At 43.9% G+C, this 21,030-nt stretch overlaps 1 protein-coding gene across 17 annotated transcripts in view; it reads right to left on the reverse strand.

Moving 5' to 3' along the window:
- Window positions 1-21,030, reverse strand: part of RBFOX1 (RNA binding fox-1 homolog 1) — a 1,530,248-nt gene that overhangs the window by 123,453 nt on the left and 1,385,765 nt on the right. For all 17 annotated transcript variants that reach the window (XM_042971117.1, XM_042971116.1, XM_042971113.1 and 14 more), the window contains 2 exons: window positions 6,710-6,853; window positions 24-77 (listed from right to left, as the gene is read on the reverse strand). In XM_042971117.1, the coding sequence (XP_042827051.1) occupies window positions 24-77; window positions 6,710-6,853 (198 nt within the window). The remainder of the gene's footprint in view (window positions 1-23; window positions 78-6,709; window positions 6,854-21,030) is intronic.

Here is a 21,030-nt window from a genome sequence, read left to right on the forward strand (position 1 = left end):
CTGAAGTAAATTAAATTGCTTACCTTTGAGCCTCGCTCATTAAAAATAATTTCAACATCTAAGATTTTACCAAATTGCTGCAAAGAAATAGAAATGTTTTATAAGCAAGAGAAATGGAATAAATCATATTATGCACATTGGTAATTGTACCCCAAGTCAGAGGTTTTTTTTCCTCTTTTATTATCAAGGATAGGCATTTTAAGTTGTTTTATCCTTAGAGAAGTGCTTGAACTAAGAGACAGTGGAACCACACACAGATTTCCATCTTGCTGGATACCCCACCATGTGAGAAGGTATAGCACTGGCCTGGGGCAAAATGTATAGTCAAGTGGCTGGTTCCATTTTCCTTTTTTTATGTGTGTGCAATAACTTTCCCAGGCACTGAGCACCGAAGATGAAAACTGGTTGGTGTGTAAACTGATCCTCCTATGCTACTCTACTCCACTAGCTACTGGGAGAAACCTCCTGGGAGAGGTGTGGTTTTCATAATAAAATGTCCAGGTAGAATCTGATGATGAGGATTACGGCCCTTGGCCCCAGCATAAGCTAGAGGAACAGTGAGGCCATGGAAGAGAAGTCAAGTCCAAAGAGATAAAAGCAAGGTCCTCCAGGAGGATATCCATCATAATCAAGACACCAGCGTAGCTGTGATTAGCCCTCAGGCTGAAATGTACTTCTCTCAAAATGATTCCCCATTTTGTTAAACAAACAAATAGATTTTAGACAATTAGCACGAATAGACTCTATAAGGGGTGAAAGCAACTTGACATATTTAGGCCGGAAACATGGTTTCGGATTACAAATATGGCAGCCAAATAACTCACGGATGCGTAGTTAAATTTAAATTTCAAATTTTTCAGGATAATTACAATCCCTGCAATATTTAAGACATACCTATACTTAATAAAATATGTTATCTACAATTCAAATTCAACTATTGTTATCTTATGTTTGTCTTTATTTGCTAAATCTCATAGTCCTAGGGAGACGTGCACGTCAAACAATTTGTGATTCATACTTTTACAAAAAGGGAACATGGACTTGGAATCAGAAGCATCTGATAGTCCAAAATCTTTTCCCCTTGACATTGGAGTCTCTTCCTTTTTCTTAGCTTGCATGAAGTACAGTGGGTATTTATTTATTTAACTTTTTTGAGTGTGCAGGTGGGAGGGGGTTGTTGTGAAAGTATGCGGCATGGCCCAGGAAAAGTATGATGGGAAATTTACCCTGATGCAGAATTAGGGCGAGTGCTCCTTTTAGTGATTAAAAAAATAAATGGAACCACACGAAGTAATATGTCCATCTTTTTTTCTTTTATTTTGAGCTTTTGTATTATTCCATTTGCTTTTGCAGCCTGGATTTTTACTGCGTCCTTTGTTGCCCTAAGAGATTCTGCATTCTGTCTTTTTCCCCAGGGTAGAAAGCATTAAGCAGCCTCCATGTTGCAGAGGACAGAGTGGCTGGGAGGGAAAGAAAAAGAACCAAAGATAACAAGACAGAGAAGAGAAGACAGCTCCCCTGGCCACTATACACAGGATACCAGGGGGCCCTGAGAATAAGTGTGAAGAGGGTGCAACTAAGATTTGAGAACAAAATTATTTGAAACATACAGAGGCTATCCTCTGGAACATACAAATAAATCTACCTCCCCTGGAAAGGCAGAAAAAAAAAAACTATGCACACTCCAGTTGAAGAGAAAGAGCTCAAAACCTTGAAACAAAAGTAGTTTGATGAGAAAAAGGGAATCCAAAGCTATGTCATGGAAATGTGCCCATCCCCCAGGATACAGAGGCGGTCAGGGGACTGCCCGTTGAATTCGTCTTGTAGAGCGGACATGTTTCTCTTCCTCCGGGAGAAGTAGAAGGCTAGGAAGAAACAAAGAAGCAGTTGGGCTGGGAGAGGACAGGGGAGGACTACAGTGCCAGCAGGAGAGATGGAAATACCAAGAAACTCATAGGTAACTCACCCTGCAATTGATGGGCACTCTAATTTCCTTTTGGTCAAGAGAATGTTCTTCTATGGAGCATTTTCTGTGCCCTAGATTTGGGCAGAGAAAGTTGTTAAAAATAGAAGAAGAAAACTTTCAGGTTTGGGAAATGCAGGATTTGCCGTTGAAAGGGGAGCTGAGTTTCATAGTAAAAACTCCTCCCGTTTGTGAACTCCTCAGAAGCAGTGATTTTGATATAACCTCCTCAGAATATTCAGTCCACACAGATGCTATCATATTTATTTCAGGCCTAAGAGCATGAAAGCACACATATTTATGAGCAGGGAAGCTTGAAAAGGATTCCTTCCAAAACCATGAAGCAAATGTCATCTACGGAACATTCTCTAAGCAGTCAACATGAAAACACTCCCTTTAAAAGAAGATCTGGTTGAAACAGAACCAACCAATCAAGAAGTAATCCTAGCATGTGTCATTCCCTAAATGAAACAATGACACCATATGCCCTGAAATGGTCTCAAATGTTTGCCTCTTTGGCAGTTGCTACTGGGTGGGTGATTCTCAGAGCCAGCGAAGCAAGCGAAGCAAACGGGCAAGAAGAACACTGGTGTGAGCCCCATTTCGAAGACAGTTGCATACTGTATTTATAGTATCAACAGTTTAATTGGGAAGTTTGGTACTAATGATGTAAACACAGCTGGCACACGTTCAGTTTAAACAGACACGGCTCGCTCGCAGACATTAACTCGCATTTGTCTGCTCAACACCCATGGTTCGCCGCGTTCCACGACAACTCCAAATCCACGCAAGGGGTCTCAATAGCTGTATCAAGAACAAAATCCAGAAGCTTACAGGCATGCACTGGAGCAGGTACGTACCAGGCATTTTCAGACAGTCTCAGATCAAATAATACTTCCCTGAAAAACTGTGAACGATGTTCAACGGTTACAGCATAAAACATGAAAGTAAAGGTTAGTTCAAAGAGTGTACATGGAGGCTAAGAACAGGCACCGTCTCAGTTTTCTTTGGGTTGGCTTCATGTCTGGAATGCAGAAGTTAGGAGGCACCAGGCCAGGTCCAAAAAAAATAAAAAAATAAAAAAATAAAGGCTTCATTGCTTCTAACAGCACGGTGCATGGAACTTTGCCAGTAACACTAAAGGGGCAGGCATCTCTGTGTTATTACAAAGAAGTGATCATGAAAGCTTCTTTTGCATGTTCTGAAAGTCATGTGGTCTGTTTCTGGGTGACAATTATGAGTGATTTCACTAGATCATGCATCATGCCTAGAGGGTTTGTATTTTGATAACAGAAGCAAGGCTGTGCTATAAACAAGGGTATTGTGCACATTTGAATCCTATACTCCATGAGTAGTTATTTCTGAAAACAGTCCTGTGATACAATGTGTCCTGTCAGTGGTCTGGGTATATCATAACCACCTCTCTCACTCACCTAGGTACATGTACACTTCTAAAGGTAAGGTAAAGAATCATTCTGCTCAAGAGCAAGCCCTTACAATCAATTTGGAGGAAATTCACACATTTCTTTCATGGAATCATCAAGATTTCAAACATAAAGAAAAGGCACTCTCACGAGTGCTTCCTGAAATAAGGACAGAGCTCAAGACTGAAGTAGCCAGGCCAGAAGCAATATTTCTTACAGTGAAACACCCAGAACCAATGCCCCTGATCTGTTCCTTTCGGCCCCAACTGGTGTTTTAAAAAGACTCTGGCTCCACTGTGGCCATAACTTCTTGACCAAAGACTGTTCTATGAAAGAAAGAAAAGAAAGGAAAGGAAAGGAAAGGAAAGGAAAGGAAAGGAAAGGAAAAGTAAAGAAAAGAAAAAAGAAAAGCAGGAAAGAAAGAAAGAAAGAAAGAAACAAACAAACAAACAAAGAAAGAAAGGAAGAAAGAATGAAGGCAAGCAAGCAAGCCTGAACTTAGAAGATTTAATGCCAAACACTAGAATAAATTCATCCAAAGGAGGAGGAAATAAAGAATATCAAGTACCGAGTACATGGTGGGAAAAAGGTAACCAGAATCGTAATGAACAGGCCCTGAAGCCACAAATTAAAAACAAAATGTGAGGCTCTTGCCGCGACCATCAGGCCTGCAGAAGTTGCAAACTTCACGGCTGAATTACTAATGGTCGCAAAAGTTGTTTATGAACACGGCCAGGTTTTAGGCAGTTTGAGAAGAGAACTTCCTCTTTTGTCTTGTTTTGGTTTCAGTTTCAAATCCCCATGGCCGCATTTAACCAAAGAGACAAAGGAGAAAAGCCCAAAAATCTTGGAGAGGGTTTTTCTCTGCAATCACCGCCATTCTAGCTCCTGTTAAAGTGAAGGGACAAAGGGAGAATAGAGCAATAAAAGGCAAAAAGAGATCTCATGTCCAGCTGACTTGGAAAAGACCTGAGGGGAATCAAAATGTGGTATCTTACAGTAACTATGGCCGCAAAGAAACCACACTTAATTCTCTCAAGTGGAATGTGGGGAGCCAATCAGAATGTGTACAGATGCCTTTCAATGTGACTCAAGCCACCAAGCTTGTCGTATAACCAGAATGGGCTTGCCACCACCAATGCTTGCTGGGAACAACAGATTTTTAGCTTTGAAGTTCCATTCTTCAGAACAGAGGTTGTAAACCAAAGAGGCCTCAGCATTATTACAAAGAATCCAGGAATCCGTATGTGCCTGAACATTTTTATAGCTGAAACTCCTAAAAAAAAAAAATCTTGCGTACTTTTCAAATGAGCACAGATGCTGTTTGTGATGAGCAAAATTAATTTCAATATTACTGAAGGCATGCTGCATTTTCTTAATTGATACTAAGCGTATCTATCATCTTGTCAAGTCGACGACGTCTTGTCAGTTGCTTAAAATGTTTCATTTTTACAAACACTGGCTCTGAAACCAGTAGATTGTGATCCTAGTTTGACAACCCGCAGTGTGTTCGGTCTTTGGCAGGACTCAGCCCTGCACTGCTTGCCCTGGCCCCGTGAAGACACAGAGGCTCAGATATCCGTGCAAGCAGGATGCCTTCTTCGGGAGTTCCAGCTGTGGATTTTTCCAATACGTCTCTGACTTGGCTGTGTGGTGACTTTTAAGATAACAGAGAAGACCAGGGAGGGAAGTGCACCCGCAGGGGGGCCGCTGCAGTGAGTGACACTCTGAAAGACCACCAGGATGGTCATTAAGGGGGCCAGATTCAAAGCCAACATCCCAGTGACACCTGACGAGGGAAGATGGACCACAGAGCAAGACTTTCTAACCTGACGTGGCAAAAGGAATCTAATTCCTCTGGCTGCCATCATTCAAACCTGGTCTCACTGCTTTACACACACTTAACCTCCACTTTCACTTTGAATGCTCTGCACTTTTCAAAGTCATCTTTGACCTGAGAGTGCCCGAGGGTATCTCTACTCGGCAAGAGTTAGAGGGCTCAACTCAAGGTTATTACCAAACGAGGAAGATAAAAGTGCAGAAGCTGACCTTTTCCTCTGAAATGTCAGGAATCAAGTCTGGGTATCTGAATATGAGGACGCTTGCTCTGTCTTTGTGTCAGATGCATACTTGATAAACATCACGCATGTTAAAGAAATAAAAGGTGCAAGCAAGCTAACCCCACAGTCGCAGAGTGATGAGCCAGCGCTCCCCTTTACATGAGGGGGGGAGGTGAGGTCTACTCTGCCCGGGGTTAGGCATTAAAGTTTGGCTTCTTCTTATTCCTTCTGTAACATTTGCATCCATCCACAGACTCTAAGAAGAAGAAACTCCAAGCAGCCAACCTTTCCTCTAAGTCAAATGCTAAGGCTGTGGTTCTGTTCATGGAATCCACAGATACCTCCCATCAATACTGGGATGGATGTCATGAACAAACAGGCTGAGTACGTTTGCAAAAACAATAACAACAACAACGACAACAACAAACGAAGGATATCTAAGCCCTGTCAGAATTTTATCCTTTGGTGGAACTGAGCCCAAAGACACGGCTAACTCATTCCTTCTCAAGGTGAACACCGCACCATTTCGTCCAGGAAAAGAATCAGAGTCATGGCGTCCTACAAGGAAGCAACCCTATCATTTATTTTCTCTAGGTTGGTCGTGGCTTCCGCCCTGCTCTGCATTTCCATCATGGTGCCTTGGAAAGGCACCTCTGTGGGGGTAACGTCGCAGTAAAAACCTATGAATCCTCACCACCAACTCCAGGAGAATGTATATGGCAGGATGCAAGTCAGATTTAGATGTCTTTAGCTTTTTTTTTTTTTTTTTTTTTGGTTTTGCTTTTTAATGAAGTTTTAGGCAGAACTAATTATTCTCTAAAGCTGCATCTGAAATCCAAATGCACAGTGCCTGGGAAAGAGTGAGGTATATGCAGGAAAATGTCGTGATAACTTGGCAACTACAATAGAAGAACCAAAAAGACACAAAATGTTTATTTCAGCCGTGATGTAGGGTCCCGGGCCACTTGATTTGGGACCATCAGTGAGATTCTTTCAATGCTATTTTATCTGGGAGCTCATTTTCCTTCTGACTTTCCCGTTCCTAATTAGAAGAGCAGCATTTGGCCAAGTGGGAACACGGTGAACACATACAAAATGGATACTGAAATCGTGAAGAGATTCTGGCCAAAATACAGCTACAGACTAGGATCCAAAATGCCTTTCTTTTCCCCTATGTCCACATCTCACCTTCAGAACTTACATGAAGAGAGGGCTCTGGGGACCCCAGAGCAGGCACTGCAGAGGAGAAACGCACTACTTACGCCAAACATTTGTCGGAGGTCCGGATCTCGGAACCGGAAGGGGATGTTGGAGACATGCAGCCGTTTGGGCTGGGACTTGTTTTCTGAGTTTTCAGAAGGTTGTGTCTGGGGCTGGCCATCCGTCGGTGCTGCGTCATCTGTCTGCTAAAAGGACAAGAGTAAAGAGGCTCTGAGTGGACCTACGTGCTGTTTCCAAACTGCTTTTGCTTCCCCTAAATGGTCGGAAAATGCTGGAACAGAGGAACAAGGACAAGGAAAGAAGTGCTGGGTCATTCATTCATTCAACATTTCTGAATACCCCCTGAGAGCGTAATGTGGATCTGGGATTCAGTAGCAAGAAAAGCGGACAAAACTCCCTGCCCTCATGGAGCGCAATTCTTATGGTGGGGGTGGGGGGCAGGAAAGGCAATGAGCTCATTAACAACGAAATATGCAGCTGGTAGAAAGAGAGCGCCAGGAAGAAAAATAAAGCAAGGGGATGGGTGGTTGGTGTGGAGGTATTGGGGGAGTTTTAATAATTAGGCAGAGAAAACCTCATCACTGAAGCTAGGAGAGGGTGTATCCCTTAATCAAAGGTGTCCAAAATCTTAAGACATCGCCTACCTAATTGTTGAGAGTGTGAAGATAAAATATTTGCAAATGTAATAAAACATTTGAAAAGGTTGTTTGGTGCTCTGCAGTCTAAGTAAGCATCTGATTGACTTAATTTATTATTAAGGCTTGAACTTCTCGTTTTTTGATTGTGCAGTTCTATCGTGTCCGTTACAGCTGACCCCGTGTGGCTAGTTAAATCTGAATGAATTAAGATTAAATAAAATGTACAATGCAGCTTTTCCTTGACACTAGCCACATTTCAAGTACTCGATAGCCACCTGGGGCTATTGGTTTCCATGTCAGACGGTGCAGGTTTAAAGCATCTCCAGCACAGCAAGACATTCTGTGGACCATGTTGGTGTAGATAAGGTTACATTATTAGCATAACTCGTTACTCTGCTTCCCGTTCTTGCCAAAATGAGTCTGGACAACATGATATTACATCGGCACCTGGATATGGGCAGGAACCAGGAGAAAAGTCACGGTAACATTTGGTATCCTGATAGTCATGACGGGTACGGGTCCTCTTGGTTCTAGAGATGCTTCTAGAAACTTTCTCTGCAATTAGCATCTCTTGCCTCTGGGTGGCAGTGGATGCCATTCACATCAGTCAGTTGCTTCTCCAAAACCATGATGGAAAACCTATGTGGAAGCCCATCAAATTGATGAGCAAGGAACCAGCCTCACCTACTTATAAACAGTTTAGAAGCATATTAACTGGGACGAAACTATCAATGCAAGCAGCCAGGTGTAAAATAATAAAGACACAGAGAAGGAAACAATTTCACAACGAGAAATATGTATTTTTATATATTAAAAAATATGTATGTTTATTTTATATACATAAGTGTTTTATATATGCCATATATACATTTTCATATATATTTATCAAAATATATATAATATATATTAAAATATATATATAATATAATATATAATATAATATAATATAATATAATATAATATAAATTATATATGAATATATATAATATATAATATATGAATGCAGCCATATATATATTATATATATTATATATTATATATATTATATACATTATATTATATAATATAATAGATATTATATATATATATATCAAAATAACATGGGCATAATTTGTGACTGTCTCGTCAGTACGTGTGTTTATTGGCAGACTTCATTTCCATTCTCCTTAATGATACATCCTGAATGGCATTCTGATGCTGTTAAAAAAACTTTTATTACTATATTTTTAGCGGGGAGAGGGGCAGAAGGGGAGGAAGAGAGAATCCCAAGCAGGCTCCACTCCCAAAGTGGAGCCCAACTCAGGGCTGATGCCATGACTGTGAGATCGTGACCTGAGCCGAAATCAAGAGTCGGATGCTTAATCCACTGAGCCACCCGGGCGCCCCCTGAATTGGATTCTGAAAGCAAGACCTTCCCAGGGGCTGGCAGAAGACTGTTCCAAGCTGGTTTGGTATCTAAGGCCCCCCTGGATGACCTTCTTCAACCTTGAAGTGCTATGTCATGTCAACAACAACAATGCACTTGGCCATTCTGTCTATGCTGTTGGAGTGAATAGGCAGGAGGATGGTGATAGTCCTCTAACCTGGAAAACGAGTAATAATAATAATGCACACCTTCTAAGGCTCTGCAGGGACTGACTGCAATCACATATGCCAACTTGGCAGAGTTCTTGTCACATGGCATACGGTCAGTAAATGGAAAGCAATGAATATTTTAGAGTTATGGTGATTTTTTTTTTAAATGTCAAAACGAGGAGTGAAAAACCCTCTCTCAGGTAAAGGAAAGGTTCTCATGGCTCCTTATACATATTTTTACTGAGCAACTACTAGACACTGGATATATAAGTCAGGCCTCCAAACACATTCAGTTTCCAGTTCAGAGGAAGAGAAAGAGGGTAGAAAAAGACAGTTGCAAGGCTGGGATCACAGGGAATCATAGAGGGCTGCGTAAACGTAAATCAGGGACATGCTGCAGGGCTGGATGCCTTAAGAGGCTTGCCAGTTCTGGGGGGTTATGTTTTGAGTGGGAGGTGTCTAACAGAACAGATGAAGGGGGCGGATGCTGTACCCGCAGTGTGCAAAGCACAGGCAAAGACGCAAAGGTGAAATCATGTTCTGGATTCAGGGGGCTTCCACGTGTGATCACTGGTCACTGCAGGCCATGTGAAGGAAGGACGGAACGGTACACTGTGGGGGTAGTGGCGGTTGGGTTACAAATGGCCCTATGCGTAGAGCAAGAGTATATATTTCATCATAAAAACTGTGACGAGCCACCTATGATCATCGCGGGGCATGATGTGATCAGCACAGGACGCCAGAGCTGAGCTATGGCCGACAAAAGATACATGCAGGTTGAATGGCTGGCTGAATCACTGACTGAACAGCGGAAGGGATTACAAGCGTATCAATAAAGTAACGAGTGAAGGAGCAAACAGTCTGCTTGGCACCTTCAAGTGAGTCAAAACGCAGTCTTATAACAGCGAGGCCCAAACAGAGCAGGAATGTTTTCTCTGCTGGTAATAGGAGGTTTGGTTACACGACAAAGCCAGCGACATGTCCTTGAACCACATGGTTGGGGTCTTAGTATTCTAACCTAAGAAGCTCTGTCAGCACAAGCAGCTGCTGAGACCCTGAACCTGCAGCTCTAGCTTCTTTCCTCTGGAAAGAAGTTGCTGTTCAAATGCAAATTAAAACAAATTCCTTCTCATCCCAAGAAAGAAACTTAGATTTGGATTTGTACAGAACGGCTGGATGTTTCAGCTTAATAAACCTAATTAGGAATTACAGAGATTATGATTAAACATATTAAATGATTAATAGCATTATGCCGCTCATGTGAAAATTAAAATTAATCATCTTTAGTCAAACAGGACTTTGGAGAAATCTTTGCGTTGTTCCCTTTGATAAAAAACATACAACGCTCAATTAATCATTTTGTAGTGTGGGCATGTATACAAATGCTCATCAATTGTTATGTCGGGATACCTGTGTATTAAAGGTAATTTTTAAAGATAACATGTAAAATGGAAAATAAACCAACAGTGTTTCAGAGATCGTGGGTGGATGGAGAGGAGAGGGAAGAGGATGACGTCAGGATCCAGAGGCCGAGAAAGAAAAACAGATCTGTGAGCTCAAGCACGCCTGCTTACACGTTGGGACGTAACACAAGTGGACCAAACGAGACCGGGGCTGTGCAAAATAGCTACTCCGGAGCCCGGGGCACGGTGGGGGTGAGGCCTTGCAGAGTGGTCCTCACTGACTCTCATGCTGAGTAGGTCAGGATGAGGGCCTTCCCCTTCCTTTCTCCTGGGAACTTTCAGGGAAAACATACTCAGGACAAGCCTGAGTTTGAGGTCGTTGTAGTCTCCTAAGAAATTACCACAAATGTGGTGGCTGAAAGCAACAGCAATGTACTCCCTCAAGGTTGTAGGGGCCAGACATCTACAGTGAGGGTGCTCTCAGGACCACACTCCCTCGGGAGGCTCTGTGGGAAGGCCCATCTCTACCTCTTCCAGCTTCTGGTGGCCTCTTGGCTTGGAGTTGCCTTTCCCCAGTCTGTCTCTGTGTTCATACGGCCTTCTTCCCTCTGTGTGTCTGAGACTCACATCTCTGTCTGCCTTTTTGTTCTTTATAAGGACATTAGGCACTGGGTTTAAGGCTCACCCTAGATCTTGGCTTGGGATCCTTAACTTAATTACATCTGCAAGGACCCTTTGTCCAAATAAGGCCACGTTCATGGGTTCACAAGGGTCAGGACAAGGACATATCTTTTGAAGGCCACACTCAACCCACTACAACCCTTTATTAAACAAGAAAACAAACTGGAAGCACATGTAGGATGGGTAGCTGTAGTCAAGGAGGAGATTCATTTGCTACCACTTAAGGTGGCCTGAGGTTCTCCAAAGGGTTGGCCCCACACTAGGTCCATAAGAATAGAGAATGTCTCTGCCTGAGCTGTCCCAGGTTCCCATCTGTCGCCCTGGGAACTTTAATGAGTTCCCGAAATAGAGGAGACTGCAATCTTCCCTTTGCCAGCCTGGGCGCCCTGGCCACCATTCCATCCCTAGCCCTGGAGGTACTGACGCCCTTCAGCAGGACTGAGACGCGCTCCACCAGCCTCCCGAGAGGCAGCCGATACTCCAAAAGCAAGGACAGGCCTGCCAGTTCCCTGAGCCTAGAGCTGTACCTCACACAGATGGCTAAAGCGGTCACGGTATCCCTGAGAAGGTTGGTGAAGCTTACGGCGAACGCCCAGAGTGAAACTTCTACCGACAAAAATAAAATAACGTAGAAATTCTAAGAAGGTTGCGCAGGGAACTGCACATCTAGAATGTGTATTCCCCCAAAGTCAGGGGCTCCCTGCTAGGGAGCTACATCCCCCGAGGCTGGTGCCTGGCAAGGCTTCCTTGGAATTAATTGCTCGAAGAAGAACTCTTGATTTATCCCTGATTTTTTTTCCTAAGTACCATTTTGGCTCTAAGTGGGACGCAGCTGAACTGGAAAGATACCTCATAACCATGTTTCGGAGATCAGAAGATAGAACATAAAGACCAAGCAAATTACTGCTGATCTGCTCGCTCAGAGATGAGAGGAATTTGAGAAAACAAAGGATGTTCGAGGCAGAAGGAGAACGGCCAGGGCACTTGCCCTCTCTGAACCCTCTAGCCCAGGCCCTCATTCTGGGCTGTGGTATTCAGTATGGCCTGGCCCTGACCCCCTTGCTTCTTTTTAAAAAAAATTTTTTTTTAATGTTTATTTATTTTTGGGACAGAGAGAGACAGAGCATGAACGGGGGAGGGGCAGAGAGAGAGGGAGACACAGAATCGGAAGCAGGCTCCAGGCTCCGAGCCATCAGCCCAGAGCCTGACGCGGGGCTCGAACTCACGGACCGCGAGATCGTGACCTGAGCCGAAGTCGGACGCTTAACCGACTGAGCCACCCAGGCGCCCCGACCCCCTTGCTTCTTGAGGCTCCCCAGTCCTTGCTCACTGGGCACCTTGTTCCTCCTTCCACCCACTCGGCAAGCTCCCTCCTCAGGCTTCACACCGGTTATTCCTCTGCCTGGAGAACTCTCTCCCCAGATGCCTATGTGGCCGGCTTGCCCCCTCTTGCCCATCGGCTGTCTGCCCAGACATGACCCGTCTGAGAAATCTTCACCTGCCCATTACCAAAGTACGTATCACTTCTTCCTTTTAGGTTATGTGCTTCTGTTATTTTCTGCTGTGCCTGTCTTCTCCACCAGAACGCAAAGTCCACGAGAACAGAGACTGGGGAGTTTCCATTCACTGTTCTGCCCTACACCTAGAGCAGTCTCTCTACCAGAAATGTTGATGTGGGGGCTGTTTAGCTCTTTGACCTGGGGCTGTCCTGTGCACCATAAGATGTTCGTTCAGCAGCATCCCTGGCCCCCATCCTCTAGATGACAGTGGGACAGCCGGAACTATCTTCAGGGGTTCAGGTGCTCCCTGTGGGGGGCGGAACTGTACCGACTGAAACCGCTGATCTGGAGCACATGGAAAGTTCTCAGCAAGGGCCTGTGGCGTCAATGAACAGGTCTGGCTTTGGTATCAGCGAGCGGCACAAGTGCTAACTTCACGTCTCTCACTCTTAGTTGCGGATGCATAAAATCATAAATGCACATCTGTCCTGGGCCCTTCAGACTGGGATAATGTAATCCAAGTCTTGCAAACAGTTAAGTCCCATGAACAAACAGGGAATGCGTATCATTACTATTATTAACAGCGTTAAAACCATCGGGGTTTGTTCTTTCCTCGGGCGTGTGGGTACGGACAACCCTGAGATGCAGAGGCCCCATCACGCAGGGGAGGCTGCAGGACCCTACACGAGTGGAAAGTCCATTAACCCTAAGAGGTGTGTTTCCAGGCAGCAGTTGGCACAGGTTCGAAAATAAGCTCATTAGGATGGCAAAATCCAGCTTCTAGTCTGGCCCAGTTCGAGAGCCCTATTAGGAGTCAGGATGTGTGCCGCAGAATTTTTCCTAATAAACAAACTCCCCAGATATCGGCGCAGGTTATAAATGTTAAGAAAACACCACCAGCACTTTAATCTCCCGAAGATCACTTAGTGCTTCCGCAAAGACCTTAATAAAGAACCGCGGGGCTCCCTCTGCTATAATCGTTCCTAATTCAATGAATAGCTCTGAGCAACCCAAGGCTAATCCTGGTGAAATTGGATTTTGATATCGACCAATCCGGGGATGACTGTTGGAGAGAATCCGCATAGTTTTTGTATGTGCCTTTCAGATTCTAGCCCCGCCCCGCGGGCTCAGCTCTGAGCCCATGAGGCACTGCTGAGCTCACCTGTGTGCTATCTCCAGGGGGTGACCAGGTACCTAGTGGTAACGCAGGCCGAGGACATTTGTAGCTGGGCATCCCCGAGCTAAACTCCAGTTCTGTCACATAGGAGCCGAGCTCCTTAAACCCTTCTGAGCCTGTCTCCTCAGATTCAAGTAAGGATAAAAGGTTCCATCACCAAGGTGTCTGTGGTCTCAGGTTGCTGGAGGCAACATAGGTGACCATCACAAGGGCGGATGAGTAAGATGTGGAGAAGCTGTCAGCAGAAATCAGAACTCGGAGAGAAATCAGAGACTTTGAAGCACAGTGCTGAGTGCCTGTAGTAGGGGCGTTAACCCTAATAAAACAAGAACTGTACCGAATTATATTTTGCCACCCCAAAATACGCCTCTTTGGCACAAGGGTTATTTCGGGACAATTATTTTTGAGAAACAGCAGACACAGGAGAAGCTCCAAAAACAGTAGAAAATACCCTTTTGTAAGAGACATTCACATTTATAAGGAAATTCTCCATTTATAGGGGTGTCTTCCTCTCAGGAGGCACCAGGAAGAGAAAGTAAATCTCTAGAAACTCTCTTCAAAGGATGAGTCAAGGACCTAAATCTGCATAACCACCTCACCCTTATTTACCATGCTTTTCCTAATAACCTCCCCATTGCTGGCTCCCCTGGCCTCCCAACATCTTTTGTCTTCAGCTGGAGATGATGTTTAAGCTGGTGGCTTGGGCCATGCCAGGGAGTTACTTGGTTTTCTTGGGTAGGTACCTTGTCTACAGAAGGTAGACATGTTATTAAATTCCTGTTTGTCTCTTTTATCACAGGGTGTTTCAGCCAAGAACCTAGAAGAATACAAAGAAAATTATTTTCTTCCCCTGCACGATGGAAATTAAAAACTCATGCACTCATCACATAAGACTAGATACGGTTCAGGGACAGTGATCGCACACTTTAGAGCAGCCATTCAACAAAATAAAATAGGAGTCACATACAAAATCTTAAAGTTTCTAGAAGCCACGTGTCTAAACAGTAAAAAGAAATATGTGGAATTAACTTTAAGGATATATTTATCTTAATCCAATTTACCAAAACTATTATTTCAGCGTGTAATTAATGTAAATGATATTTTACATTCTTGTTTTTCTGAGTCTCTGAGATGTTCAAATAATTTGTACTACAGCTCATCATCTCAATATGGACACTGCATTTTCGTTAGAAATACCTCATCTATATTTAGACTTGGAAAAATTGGCAGTTGAATAGCCAAGATTTTCAAAACACACCTAAAAGGCTTTTAATAATGGAATCAAGTGTCAGTGTCTAAATTTTCATTACAGTTGAGTCTAATTAAAAATTCAGTTCCTCAGTCATACCAGCCATGGCTCAACAGATACCTCCAGCTGGCAGAATAATGCCCCCTTCGAAATATTAATATCCTAATCCCTGAATACAGAGTTCACAGACTCCCTGAAGGGTGCACAGATATCCACGGATCCCTGGATAAGGACCAGTGCTGTGCGAGGGCATTCCACTCTCCCCTGAGTTGAGGCATCTGATGCTGAATACTACCAATGCCTGATTGCTTATGAGCCTAGTGTGGAATCAGCTAATGGGTCGGGTAATGGGACGGGTACTAAATATAAAACTGTGCTGAGGTCCTACTGTGACCCTGGTATCTTGCTAGGCATTTTTCGTACCTTATCCCACTGATCACCATAACAGTTTGAAAAACTGAAGCTCAGAGAGGTTAAGTTACCTGTCCAAAATTACACAGCTAGGAGATGGCAGAGCCAAGATGGAACCTAAGATATCTAACTCCATTTGCTGGACTCCATATTCCAGACCCCAATGGCTTGTCAAGGCCAAGGGGAAGGTGTTATGGAAAGTCTAAGGATAGCCCAGCCCTAGAGGGCAACTGCTAAGCACTTGCATAGAGGAGTGAATATTCGCTGGAGGTCTAACTGCCTGAGCTCTCTGTCTGGGCTGGAACCAGAGTGATGAGCTCTGCGAACAGGGCTCTATCTCAACCAGTTGGCCAAAATCAAACCAAACCAGGCGGCTTCAGATGCCTCCTCTGAGCCCCTAGAGTCCTGTGCTCCCCTCTGGTGAGCTCTTATCAACCATGTATGTTTCTTACTATCAGATTACTTACCTGTCTGTGCTACTAGAACATGAACATCCCAAAGACAAACACTACACTGAATCATTTTTGAAGCCCTTTACTGTGCCAGCAAATATTTATTGTGTCATTCCAGAACACCTCTTGGGGCCCAGCTTCTTTTGTCTCCATGAGCATCCCCAATTCTGCCATGAGGGTGTCAAAACCCAGCACCCAAGCCAGGATGCTAATGAGCACAACTTTCCCCCCCGTACAGCCTAATGAATATCCAGCATATCCCCTATCCTGCGGGCTTCCTCCCCTCCATGCCCAAAGTGCTTTACAGTGATAAATAAAAAGTGTCCTTTTGAATAGCCAGCTGCTTCTTCCTCCTCCACCAATCAAGTTATTTCTCAGAGAGAAAAGCTTGTGAGTGTCTTCGAGGCATTATTTGATTAAGTTGACAATATTATGTGAGCGATGGTTGAGTACCCACTGCGATGTACTTTGGACCAAATTGATTTGTGTAACGAACACTTGCTCTGTCTCTTCTTACAGCCTGAATAGTGGTCTTGATTTAGCCAGTAATGCTGGGCACCAAGCGAATTTACAGGGTCCACAGTCCCTCTCTCTCAATCTGGAGAGAAGAGCAAAAGAAAGGCTGGAGTGGCATAATTCAATACATTGTACTATAAGCTCAGAAAATGGTATCACAGAGCTCTGCAATATACCTATTTGATTTGATTTGTAAACCTGATAAAAAAGCAATCGAGAAAAGTTCAGGGGGAAAATATATATGTTCTAAGCAAAAAATGTAACGATATTGAATGTGTACAAAGAACCAAAGTCCTGGGGAGGGGGAGAAAATCATGCATACTAAATCAACTTCATACCCTGCGTTAGACAATATTGCACATTCTCCATTTAAAACGAAGCAAGATTGTGCGAAGTTATTTTCCATTAAAAATAATAATAATGGTAAGCCCAGGGAATGTGAATTAAAACCCACGTCTCGAGTTTTCTCACAATCCTACTTCAAAACGGGGCTCGTGCAGATTCACTCAGCTTCCCGATTTTTCATTTTAGCTCTGTAGGCAAACAAATAAGTTAATCACACAGCTTTGGATGTAGTTAATGCCTCCTTCCTAGCTCGGCAGGGCGGATTCCACAGCCAGGTGACACAGATTTAAGAAACTCATCACATTTCCCTCAACCCGAATAAATTCAATGCTTTGCTAGAATGATGAAATTCTTCAGAAGGCAGAAGCCCTGCGGGACACAGAAGGGCTGACTCCAAATTCTCTTGCTCTTTTTTTTTTTTTACCCTTTGAAAGTATAGGATGAGCATTCAAGGGGCCAAGTGTTTAACACCTCAGTAAAGGCGATGGGCTGCATAGGTGTCTGTATAAGTACACTCAAGCTGCTGTAACAAAACCCCACGGACCAGGTGGCTTCAACCACAGTCATTTACTTCTCCCGGTTCTGGAGGTTGGGAAGTCCAAGATCAAGGCGTCAGCATATTTGGCTGCTGGTGAGGTCTCTCTTTCTGGCTTATAACCTCCCTAAGTCCTCTTCTGGTGGAGGGAGAATGCTGTCTCTCTCTTCTTCTTCCTATAAGGACAGATTCCCACAGGAGGACCCTGCCCTCATGACTTCATCTAACCCTAATTACTTCCCAAAGTCCACACCTCCAAATACCATCACGTGGGGGCTTAAGGCTTCAGCATAAAGGGGAGGGGACGCAATTCAGTCTACAGTAGTGTCATTAAAGCAGAGCCTGTGAATACCTGGGAATGTGACATGTTTTGTCCTGGGGAGAGAAAGGAATTTCAATGGGCTTGAAAGCAGCTGTTTTCTCATCCAGTCATTCAAAATAGATTTATTGAGCACCTACCACATACATATATATATGTATATATATATGTATATATATACATATATATATATGTATATATGTGTGTATGTATGTGTGTACGTTTGGGAGCTGGTGTCTACTTCTCAGTGGACAGGAGTCATAAGACTCCAGAAAGAGCTCTTTCTTTCCTTCTCCATGTTCAAAGTTTCAGTTTTTAGTTCCAGAAACAAGGAATTGAAAATAACTACCACTACTAATAACAATAACAATAAACATTTGTAGACTCTGGAATGAGTGATCTGGGTTTGAATTCTAGCTTTACCACTTCCTAGTTGTGTGACTTTGAACAAGCTCCTTAACCTCTCTGGGCCTTGTTTCCTTGATCTAGAAAATAGAAATATTATTAGCATTGCCCCAGGTGAGTCAATATATCTAAGTGCCCTTCCTGGCCCTTAAGTGTGATGATGATTAACATCTAGAATAGTGCTTGACATCTGACAGCCATTTAATAAACATTGGTCACATGATTAGCACTCTGCTAAGCTCTTAGCATACATTGTATTTCATTGCATCACCTGATGACTCAGAAAAGAAGATTCTATCATTTGTCCCCATTTTATGATAAAGGAATGGCTGTTCAGAGGGGCTAAGAACTGCTTCAAGATGCTCAGTCAGTACATGGCAGGCGGTGTGGGAGAATGGTTGAGAGCCCAGGCACCACACTTCCCGAGTCAAATCCCTTAATGACATCTAAAGACGATGCAACAGCTTTCTGGCCATGTGGTTATTAAAAACTCAGACCAGGGGCACCTGGGGAGCTCAGTCCGTTAAGCGTCTGACTCTTGATTTCAGCTCAGGTCGTGATCTCACAGTTCATGAAATTAAGCCCTGCATTGGGCTCCGCACTGACAGTGTGAACCTGCTCGGGATTCTCTCTCTCTCCCTCTCTCTCTGCCCCTCCCCTGCTCATGCTTTCTCCCTCTCTCTCAAAATAAATGAATACACTTAAAAAATACCTCAGGCCAATCCATTTTAAAGCTTCCAAAGTCAGTAGGATTCAAATTCTCTTCCTATTACTCCAGACCAGTGTCCTCATAGGCTGTGTCATGATGGACCTGCCTCAGGCAGGGGACATTTCCTGCTTCTTTGCCCCTACTATCCAGCACTTGGCTCTGTCTGCTAGGGGGAGCTGCTGCCTCTGGGATCTTCTTCCTCATTCTCCTCTTAGGTCTTTCTCTTTTGGAGTTGGGGTTTGGGGGAAGAGACTGAGGGGGCAGAGGGCACCCACCCAATTAAACAAGATGCTTCTTGGTGGTCAGAAACAAGTGCCTGTCTCTGCTCTCTCTCTCATTCTGCTGGAGCTCATGGGCCACTGGGGGCTTCTGTGGGTGTGGGGGAGCCTGAGGTGTAGGTATGCTTGGGTTGCTTGGGGGTGGTGAATTGCCAATCCTTCGTCCTCTATTGCTGCAAAAGGTAATGTATCGTCAAGGTCGGCCTGCAAGCTGCCCACTCTCCTTTCAGATGGGGGTCCCTCTGTCAGCACTGGTTTTCTGAGCATCCTGAAAACTCCTTCCCTGTCCTCTGACCTCTAGGCTCTCCCAAGAGCCAGGGCAGATGGCAGGTGTCCTAACACATTCTCCATGACAGTTCTCTCCCATCCTGCTGTTTGGGACTATGCCAGTGAGCCTCCACGGTAATAAATCCCCAGATAAGAAGCAGGCACAAGTCTCTATGTTAATGACATCACTGCACCCAACTAATGTAAGGAACACGTCAAGTTCTCCCAAGAACTCCGCACTGCCTTCTGCTTTGATGGCATCATCAGGACGAGTCTCCTATTTCTCCAGCTCGGTGAGCATCCACCTGAAGGAGCTGGCGAACTCCCCTTCGTGCTGGCAGCCCGCTCTCCCTCCCCAGGAGTGACTCTCTTGAAGCTCTACCCTCACCCCAGCCATAGCCTCCTGGTTTTCGCAAACCCATCCCACTCAGAACTCAAGGCCAATTTAAATATCGATTTAAAAAGGAAAAATGTTGATATCTTACACTGAATCCTCAAATCCACCCAGCTCAAAGACGTCCCCCCCAACGTATTATGCAAGATTTAATTTAACCAAATGGCAAATCTATACATTATGCAAATTTTCCAGACCTAAGAAAATTGCTGAACGGTTGCAGAAACTCGGTGATGAATTTAAGATGGAACTGATCTCAGCTAAAATCCCAGGATTTTCCTTACTAATTACTTCTTTCTTTGTATAAATGCTTTGAACAAAGAGACAAGCACTGTGAGGGGTTTGCTCTGGGTGTACTGGGGTTTCTCCAGTATACCCAGAGACAGGTATACATATCATTCTTTGGAATATTGCTATGTCGATTCTCCTACATTTGACAGTCAAAGAATCCTGTCACATAAAGTACACAATTTCTGAAAACTGACATGATTCAGATTACTTCTGAGTTCCAGATTCTATTCATCAGTGGGCTAATTTTTCCTGCACTGGTGGGTGGGGAGGAGTGTAAATATATTCTAAGAGATGGAAATACTAAGAAATATACTCTGAAAATAGAAATGACTTCAACTCCTCTCCGGTTTGCTCTTTACCTAGACAGCACATTTTTTTTCTTAAAAATGCCATATGGAAAATAGTGTGACTTTGTGGGCCATACTGTCTCTGTTGCATGGGAAAACAGCCACAGGCGGTATCTAAACAAATGAACATGTCATGTTCCAATAAAATTTTATTTACCAAAAAAAAAAAAAAAAAAAAAAAAAAAAAAGGCAGTGGGCCATAGTTCGGGATGATGGATGCTGGTCACTACTCTGGTCTACACTGTTTGATGGTCAGTACTCTGGTCTACACCGTTCTATTTGGCTGGCATTTAAAGAGCTCCCGCTTGGGGCGCCTGGGTGGCGCAGTCGGTTAAGCGTCCGACTTCAGCCAGGTCACGATCTCGCGGTCCGTGAGTTCGAGCCCCGCGTCAGGCTCTGGGCTGATGGCGCGGAGCCTGGAGCCTGTTTCCGATTCTGTGTCTCCCTCTCTCTCTGCCCCTCCCCCGTTCATGCTCTGTCTCTCTCTGTCCCAAAAAATAAATAAAAAACGTTGAAAAAAAAAAATTAAAGAGCTCCCGCCTGTATAAAGGACATTTGTTAGAAGTGAGGCGTAAAGCATGAAGAAGACATACCCAGAGCCTGTGGGATCTCCTGGTATGGCAGGGGACAAAAATAAGGCATGACACAATTGAAACACAATGGGTGAGTTCTCTTACTGAAGGACCTTCGGAAACATAATTCAACAAGAGGGGAATATGGAAAACTTCTTGGACAGTCTTATTCATCTTGGCAATTGTGTATTAGCGGGGCTCACAGGTCTAAAAGTCCAACTCTTAAAATGAAGAAAGACAAATATCTAACCAGTCCTGGGCTCTTTCTCATCTAATTGTGTCATTCAAGGCTCCAATAA

The sequence above is a fragment of the Panthera tigris genome, chromosome E3 (genome assembly GCF_018350195.1).
Source record: "Panthera tigris isolate Pti1 chromosome E3, P.tigris_Pti1_mat1.1, whole genome shotgun sequence".
NCBI classification, from domain to species: domain Eukaryota; kingdom Metazoa; phylum Chordata; class Mammalia; order Carnivora; family Felidae; genus Panthera; species Panthera tigris.